Source organism: Peromyscus leucopus, chromosome 6 (assembly GCF_004664715.2).
Source record: "Peromyscus leucopus breed LL Stock chromosome 6, UCI_PerLeu_2.1, whole genome shotgun sequence".
Lineage (NCBI taxonomy): Eukaryota > Metazoa > Chordata > Mammalia > Rodentia > Cricetidae > Peromyscus > Peromyscus leucopus.
Window position 1 is genome coordinate 132,766,260 of NC_051068.1, and position 9,048 is coordinate 132,775,307.

Below are 9,048 nucleotides of genomic sequence, written 5' to 3' on the forward strand. Positions count from 1 at the left end.
TTTTAAACAGTCAGGGGGAGAAAGCTTTTCTGAGAAAAAAAATACAACAAATTCCAGAGTGCATGGTTTAAGCCCACCTCATAACCCTGCTAGCAGTGAGGACATAACACTCCTTGCTTACTACAGTCCCTGTCTCAGGAAGGAAGTGCGGTAGCTGGCATCTGGTCTGAGCTGCTAGGAAGGGGTCAGTTAAAAAAATTTTATAGGTGATGTTTCATGGAATATGTTATTAAAATATCCCATTTCCATTTTTTTAAAACAGGTCCTGCCTCAAGTTTATTTGTAAAAACAGCATGGGGTCCTGATCATCTGCAAGTAGCGTGTAGGTGTGTCACACCAGTCCATCTGTCTGGCAGACAGAAACCTTTTCTATGGGGCCTTCACAGGGCCTGGGCACCTTTGGGAGCCTGAGCTGGAGCTGAGGCCTCTGCCTTGGTTTGAGCCTTGGGTTTTGGCTGGCAGAGCCTATGACCCTTGGCCATGTAGCTTCTAATCTGCTTCCTGAGCTTGGGGTGAGCCATGAAAGCGAGACGGCTGAGCTTGCTGCTGGGGCCCTTTGGCATCTTGGGCTTAATGGCCTTGGGCTTCACAAGGGCCTTGGTGGCCTCTGCATGCGCACTCACTGCCTTTGCATTGCTGGCCTGCATCTTCTTCAGGCTTTTCTTGTGCTTCTTGGCAAAGCGCATGTTCCTCAGAAACTTGGGGTCCACCCCCTTAAGAGATTCGTATCTTTGTGACTGGGGTTTCTTGATACCATTTCTGTGCCATTTTCGAGACTGGTTGTGTGTGGTGTGGTTCTTGGACTTGGCCATGTCGGAACGGTAACCCGCGGCTCCCGAAGCGCGCCTCCCCCATTTTCATTTTTAAAAATTTTGTTTATTTTTGTTTATTTTGGGCTCAAGGTTTTTGTTGTCCAGGCTGGCCTCTAACTCACAGATATCCTCCTGCTTCAACCTCTCTAGTGTTGAGGATTTAAAACATCCACTTTGTGCCCAGCTCAACTTCATGTACAATTGAGTTTCCTGAAAGAGGAGCATCCCAGTAAAAGGCATGCACAGGGTGAGACATGCAAGAGGGACACAGGGTTCAGCCATGCTTTAGGCACCCCATCCTGTAGGAACCTCTATGGTGCTTCTCAACCTTCCTAATGCTGGGACCCTTTAATACAGTTCCTCATGTTGCGGTGACCCCCAACAATTAAGTTATTTTCATTGCTACTTCATAACTGTAATTTTGCTATGATTACGAATTGTAATGTAAATATCTGTGTTTTCTGACCCACGGGTTGAGAACCACTGCTCTACAAGTTCAAGTACTCAGAAACCCTATGAAGTCCCTTTTGTGTGTGGGTGTGGGGTGGGGGTTTGGGGGTGGAGTGGAATATTTTTTTTTTATTTGGGGGATGTTGTTGATTTGAAATAGATCTTCACTCTGTAGATCGAACTAGCCTCAAAATGAAGTCATTCTCCTGCCCCAGCCTCCCAAGTACTGGGATCACAGGTGTGACACCCAACTACCAGCTGAAATCACTCTTGTGAGACACTTTTCTTTCTGTGCCCCTTGGGGAATGTTCATCCCTTACTTGAGGTGATGCTGTTGATATAACCAACTACCTAACCCCCCTGGCATGGATTCCAAGACCCTCAGAGGTGCAAACAACCCAGCATAGCACTGGACCCTGAATGGACTGTACTGGTTTTTCTTTTTCCCATATGGATAACAATGATAACGTTTGATTTACACATTAGGTACAGTAAGAGAATAACAACAACTGTGCTCTTTATGAACATCGTCTCCCCTGCACTCTAGTCACCCTGCTTTGTGATGATGTGATATTCATGTTTATATTTGAAGGAAGAACTCAGGGCTGGGGATGGCTCTAAGAACACACACTGCTCTTCCAGAGGACCTGAGTTGGGTTCACCAGCATCTGCTTCAGGAAGCTCACAACCACTGAGAACTCCAGCTCCTGGGGGAACTGGCACCCGCACTTACACGTGTATGCCTACACACACATAATTAAAAACAGTAACAATGCATTATTTATTTATTTATTTAGTTAGTTTTTTTGAGACAGGGTTTCTCTGTGTAGCTTTGTGCCTTTCCTGGAACTCACTTGGTAGCCCAGGCTGGCCTCGAACTCACAGAAATCCGCCTGGCTCTGCCTCCCGAGTGCTGGGATTAAAGGCGTGCGCCACCACTGCCCGGCAACAATGCATTTATAAAGGAAGCACTTTCCACCTCCTCTTTGGCGCAGTGAGATTACTGCCACCGCTACAGTCCTTGCACTTTAGGGCTGTTACGAAATAAAAGGACGCTTATTTGAATGCAGCTTATTGAATGTAGTATTTGATCTGATAACCAGGCTCAACAGTGAGTGATGGGCAGGTGGTGTGCTAGTGTGCCTGTTACTGTCGTGTGGTGATATTTTATTTGTGCTCTAATAAATAAAGCTTGCATGGAGATCAATGGGAAAAGCCAGCCACTATAGTAAACATAGAAGTCGGGCAATGGTTGCACAGGCCTTTAATCCTAGCATTCAGGAGGCAGAGATTCATCTGGATCTCTGTGAGTTCAAGGCCACACTGGAAGAGAGCCAAGCCTGGTGGCACACGCCTTTCAATTTCAACACTAGTCAACCATAAAGGTCTGGAGGTCTGTACAGACAGACAGGAAGTGATAGAACTGGGCAGAAAGAGGAAGTGATGTAGCTGGGCGGAGAGAGGAAGTGAGATGGCAGGGCACAGAAAGGATTTAGGCGTGGGTGTACAGGAAGTAGCTCTCTCATGAGGCTGAGGAGTTGGTGAGGTGAGGTTGGCTGTGGCTTGTCCTATTCCCTGATCTCTCAGTTTTCACCCCAATATCTGGCTCCGTTTTTTTTATTAATAAGACCGTTTAGCCATTTGCCTTACACTGTCATAAGACTGAAGAAAGGCATCTTGAGGAGGGAAGGGTTAGTTTCACCTTACATGTTCAGGAAACTGTTCACCACTGAAGGGAGTCAGGGCAGGGAATCTAGGGGAGGACCTGGAGGTGGGAACGAAGCTGACACCATGGCGGAGTGCTCTTACTGGCTGGCTCAGCTACTTTCCTTATATAGAGAACTAGAGGACTGCCTACCCAGGAGTGGCTGGGCCCTCCTCCATCAATTAACAATTAAGAAAATGCCTCATGCACGGTGGCACACGCCTTTAATTCCAGCACTTAGGAGGCAGAGGCAGGTGGATCTCTGTGAGTTCAAGGCCAGCCTGATCTACAAAGAGAGTTCCAGCATAGCCAGGCCTATACAGAGAACCCCTGTGTGTGTGTGTGTGTGTGTGTGTGTGTGTGTGTGTGTGTGTGTGTTGCCCATAATTCATTCATTTCCCCTCAGGGCCAATCATGAACAAGTATATACCCTGACGTATTTCCTGCCTACATACTGTTCTGGTGGAAGCTTCACCTCAAACCCCCCCCCCTCTCTCTCCCCCAAACCCACCCCCTCAAAGCCAGCCAAACAGCAGCCCCTTCCCTAGAACTGTCCTTCAGACCCCTGCCCCAGAGGAAGCCCGCCCAAAGCCAGCCCCTCCCTGGGGCTACTCAAGACCACGCCTACTGAGTACTTAAGGCCCGGTAGCCACATTTGCCATGTGACTCTACTCCTGTGATCCTTCCGCTGCCTTCCCAAGGGTCACCCAGGATTGCTTTGCTCATTAAACCTGGATTTATTAATTTGGTTTGATTTGGCTTATTACATCAGCCATGGCAGCAGGAACCCAACAAGCGGGGATTCAAAACGTATCACTTACCTCTTGCCCTCATGTGATCAAGCACATCCGGTGCAGATGGGTCAAACAAACTTGTTTAGGGGAATGAAAACATGTGGCTTGTTATCTCCCATAAAGAATAGCCTCCAGCATTTCAGGAGCTATCTGTCCTTGAGCAAGTGGCTTGCAGATCAGAGACATTTCGATTCACGGATCTCTAAGGCATAGTAGTAATTCAAACTTGAAATGTGACTTTGGCTCTCACACAGGGGAAACTACAGAGGAGGGTGACTACATTCTCCATAGACAGCCCATGGTGTTAGTTACTATTAGGCGGTGCTGTGTTATTCATTAAGCGGCACTGTTCACCACACGAGGAAAGCCAGGAGGCACAACAAAACCCACTATAAGAGTTTATTAGGAGAAGGAACAGAGGGGAATGTGCTTAGGCCTATGGAAGATTGTGCATGGAGAGAGAGGAAGAAGAGGGGGGAGGAGTCTGTGACGGCTTTTTATGGATTCTCCTCCACCGACCCCCATTCCCACCCCTGCACATGCGCATATGGGTTTACGTAGCTATGCCATGCATGCGCATAGATTATGTGATCACGCTGCACGCAAATTGCATGACCTCTCAGCGCACAGATTATGTAGGACGTAAGGCCCCAGGGTGACTAAGCCTCTTGCTTGACTACTGGACAGCATATGTGCGGTCATCTAGCTGGGGGAGTGGCCAGGAATCCCAACTCATGGCACACTTAAGAAAGTGAGGGCACTAGCCTCCAAACCCAGTTACCACTCAGAACTCACCCGAGTTCTTTACTAACGGGGGGGGGGGGGGGGGGGGAGCTGCTGGCCAGCAAGATGACACCTGCTGTGCTAGCTCCTCCCCTGCGATCTGTCTGCCCACTTCCAGTCTTTCAGAGTCCTATACCCCAATTCTAGGAGTGATGAGCCATGTGTATAACCCCAGAACTTGGGGTTCAAGGTTGCCCTCAGCTACTTAGTGAGTTCAAGGCCAACCTGGCCTCCTTGAGATACTGTCCTAATAAACCAAAACCAAACAAACAAAGCCCCTCGCCATTCTATACTTCCGTTCATCCTTTTCCTACAGAACAGTCTTAAGCTTGTATAAGCTTCAGCCCCACCCCCAGTCTGGCACTACCCTCCAAGGGAGTCCCCCAAAATGCCTACATCCTCTCTCTAACAGCCAAGCCAGCAGCAGCTACTTGACCAGCACACCACCCACAACAGCTGGAAAGTCAGCTGCTAAGTGTGTCTTGCCACAGTGTTCTCTTTCTAGATCCATCTCTAGAAGGCTTGCATCCCTAGGGGGAGTTCAAAGATAGAATGACCAGATGATCCAGCCATTTCACTTTGGTTTTAGACCCAAAATAATGGAGAGCATCCTAAAGAGATGTGTGTATACCTCTGGTCCCAGCAGTGCCATTCACAACCTGTTTGAATTGATGGGTGACAGAGATAATAAGAGAGTTCAGTAGATAGCTGAGGATGACTTCGAACTGAGATCCTCATGCCTTCATCTCCATGAGGGTTTCGGTGTGTGTGTGTGTGTGTGTGTGTTTCCTCCCCCGCCCCACTTTCTTTTTTTGAGACAGCATTTCTCTGTGTAGCCCTGGCTGTCAACAGAACTCCCTCTGTAGCCCAGGCTGGCCTGGAACTCACAGAGATCCACCTGCCTCTGCTTTCCAAGTGCTAGGATTAAAGCTGTGTGCCACCACCACCACCTGGCTCAAAACCCATTTTTTATCTGTTTGTGTGATTTAATTTTTTTTAATTTGGTCACACTGTATTACATCACCATAATCAATAGTTCCTTCAGGCAGGTTGCATAAAGAAAACAAAAAAGTGAAAGCTAAATTCTGGAACTACTCAGATTTGGAGAAAGACAACCAAAGCAACCAGAACCGTAAACATGTGAAATCACAGAAATGAACTCAGAAAGACAAAGGGGTGTTAAGTAACCAGGCAGGGTCAATGACAGAACAAAAGGTCATGTCGTTCTGAGTGCCGTTCTCATTGAGAAGCCAGCCACAGGGCCATGAGTCTAGCAGATTCAAATGAAGCTTCCAGTTAGCACAGTGACTCACACCTGTAATCCTAGCACTAGAGAAGCTGGGGCAGGAGGATTGCTGAGAGTTCAAGGCTAGTCTGGCTACAGTATAAGACTTGGGGCGGAGAGCAAACTAGACATGGTGATGCCCACACTAGACATGATGGTGCCCACCCTAGACATGGTGATGCCCTCACTAGACAAGGTGATGCCCTCACTAGACATGGTGATGCCCTCACTAGACATGGGGATGCCTGCACTAAACAAGGTGATGCCTGCACATATTTAACTCTAGCACTTGGGAGGCAGAGTTCAATGTCATCCTCAGCTACATGGCTAACTAGGCTGCAGGAAACCTTGTCTCAACCAAAACAGAGCAAACACACTAAAACTGAAATCAGACTCTTGGTTAAGGTAGGAAGGGAAGAGTTGGAGGCGGAGACTCTAGAGGCCATCAGTGTGCAGGGCCGCAGGAAAGGTCAGGTCCTTAGGAAGGCATGAGGGGCAGAGGCGCCTGGAGGACTAGAGGTGAGCCCAGGGAGTCAGGGGCGGTGGGGGTGGGGAAGTACGATTCTGGGAATCCTAAGGGGGAGGACACACCACTCCTCTCTCCCTCTTCATCTCCTTCCTGTAACTCCTTCATTTTCCTCCCTTCTGGATGACCCTCCCCTCCCCCTCCTTCCCTCCAATCTCTTTAGTTTTATCTTAATACTCCACTAATTTCACTGATTGTCATTCAAGATCAAAGGTGGCTGACTTCTAGGTTAGGTGTGGACCACTGCCAGACTGCCTTCGGGTTTAGTAGCCTGGAATTGAACAAAAGAGCCAGGCTATATGGTCTGGGATTTAAATCTTACTGGAGACTTCCCATGCTTGTTTTGTGTATAGTGTGCTCATGTACAGTGTGGGGTTTTTGTTTTGGTTTTTTTCAAGACAGTGTTTCTCAAGGTAGCCCTGGCTGTCCTGGAACTCCATCTGTAGATCAGGCTGGCCTTGAACTCATAGATCCACCTGCCTTTGCCTTGGAGCTCTGGAATTAAAGACTTGTGCCACCATGCCTAGCCCATTGTGTGTTTTAGAAAGATTCTGATTCTCAGGCAATGAGGATCACAACCCCTGGGCCCTCCACCTTACCCCATCCCACACACTTGCTCCATTTCGGCTTCTTATGCTCATTTAAGCCCTTGAGTTTGATGTAGCTTAAAGACTTCTGCCTATAAAGAGTAGGGCAAACACCGAGATTCTCCACCAAGCAAACTTTCTGAAGTAAAGCCCACATTCCAGTGCCACATTCCAGTCCTCATTATTACTTACCAAAAACCTTAGATAATTTGATTTAAGAAGGGATCAGAATACTAATGCAGTTTAATTCCTTTGTAAACTTGTTTACACTGAAATATGAAAGCCAGCCACCTTTCTGAAACACAATTCCTTTAGCACTGCGGCAAGGGAGAAGCTCTGGTCTGTTCAAAGTTTCTGGGCACCTGTTTCTTCAATAATTATGTTTAGTTGCATCTCTAATGCACGCACACACATACACACACATGCATGCACACACAAACATGTAATGAAAATGGTAATGAAAATGCTTGAATTGATTCAATGATATTTAAAGCATTCATATAGGAAACTGAAGCCCTTGCTCCTGTGGAATAATCTTTTTCTATATTATGAATATGTATTACTCTCACTGGTTAATAAAAAGCTGACAGGCTGGTAGCTGGGCAGGAAGTTAGGCAGGAAAGCCAAACTGAAAATGATGGGAAGGAGAAAGGCAGAGTCAGGAGTCGCCAGCCAGACTCAGAGGAAACAAGATGAGAATGCTGTACTGAAAAAAGGTACCAAGCCATGTGGCTAAACTTAGATAAGAATTAAGAGTTAATTTAAGTGTAAGAGCTAGTCAGTAGGCCAGGCAGTGGAGGCACACGCCTTTAATCCCAGCACTCGGAAGGCAGAGCCAGGCGGATCTCTGTGAGTTCAAGTCCAGCCTGGTATACAGAGTGAGATACAGGACAGGCTCCAAAGCTACACAGAGAAAACCCTGTCTCAAAAGAAAAAAAACACAAAAAAACACAAAACAAACAAGCTAGTTAGTAATAAGCCTGAGCTACCAGCTGAGCATTTATAATTAATATAAGCCTCTGTGTGGTAATTTGGGAAGTGGCTGTTGAGTACTTGGGAGTTATTGGCAGGACAGAAACTTCTGCCTACACCCTGTTAACCCAAATTTTTGTTTTCCTTCCCATTAGATTATAAGCTTCAAGAAGGCAAGAATCATTCTATCCAACAGTGTATATCTCCTGATAACCCACACAAGGTGACCACTAATAAATATTCATCTTGTTAGAACAATCAGTTGTGGGCCAGGAGCTGAATTGTAAGGCAGGAACACTGTTTAACATGTGTGGGGCCCTGGGTTGCCTCTCAGCAAGGCCACGACTACAACAGCAATAAATCTAAATCAGGACGCTGTTGAAACGAAACTTTGTATTACAAGGAAACTTCAGCTTAGCCAATCAGAAACCACCAGCTAACCTCTTATTGGAGCTTTCTGATTTAACCAATGAGATGTTTCCTTTGCCTTGTTTCTGCAAACAGCCCACAAAGCCCGGCTTCTCTTCACTGCCTCTGTATGGAACTGCACTGGTCGGGGTCCAGTTCTGCCTGATTCATGAGTCAGGTCTGCTTTGCTGTTTCTGAGTCTTGGTCTCGCAGCCCAGAATGGACCGTGTGGCTGAGGACGACCTCAAACGACTGATCACCGCTGCTGCTGCCTCAAGCCCTGGCTAAAGACAGTTTCTAATTTTGTTTTAATGTTTGACAGTGCCTGGGATTAGCCATATCTGGGGCCCCCATGTTAATATTAGGACCCACCTCTTGAAATCCCACCCCCTTGGTGCCACCCTGCGTCCTGACAGAAAAGTCTCATTCTAAGGAAAAGCTCCTCCCCTTCCTCTCTCTCTCCTCTTCCCCCTTTCCTCCCACAGGCTGTGCACCCTTGACATCTCCTTCCATCTCTCTCTTCTTCTCTGTCTTTCTGTCTCTCTCTTTCCTATCTTTCTCTTCAACTCTCTATTATAATAAACTCTCCACGTGGACGCAGTGTCTGGGTTGGTTGTGAATTACTGGCTGCTGCTGCCGATGCCATGCCTGCATGGCGGGCATCTGCCCAGCCTGCCGCTGCATCTGCCCAGCATGTTTCCCTGCACGTGCAGGATACTCTCACGG

General features: G+C 47.3%; 1 protein-coding gene across 1 annotated transcript; it reads right to left on the reverse strand.

Annotated features, from left to right (window-relative positions):
* Positions 1–255: 255 nt before the first annotated feature.
* On the reverse strand, positions 256–839 carry LOC114701356 (60S ribosomal protein L29-like). The gene has a single exon (XM_037206493.1). The coding sequence runs from the start codon at positions 810–812 to the stop codon at positions 381–383; it is 432 nt and encodes a 143-aa protein (XP_037062388.1). The 5' UTR covers positions 813–839; the 3' UTR covers positions 256–380.
* Positions 840–9,048: the final 8,209 nt, after the last annotated feature.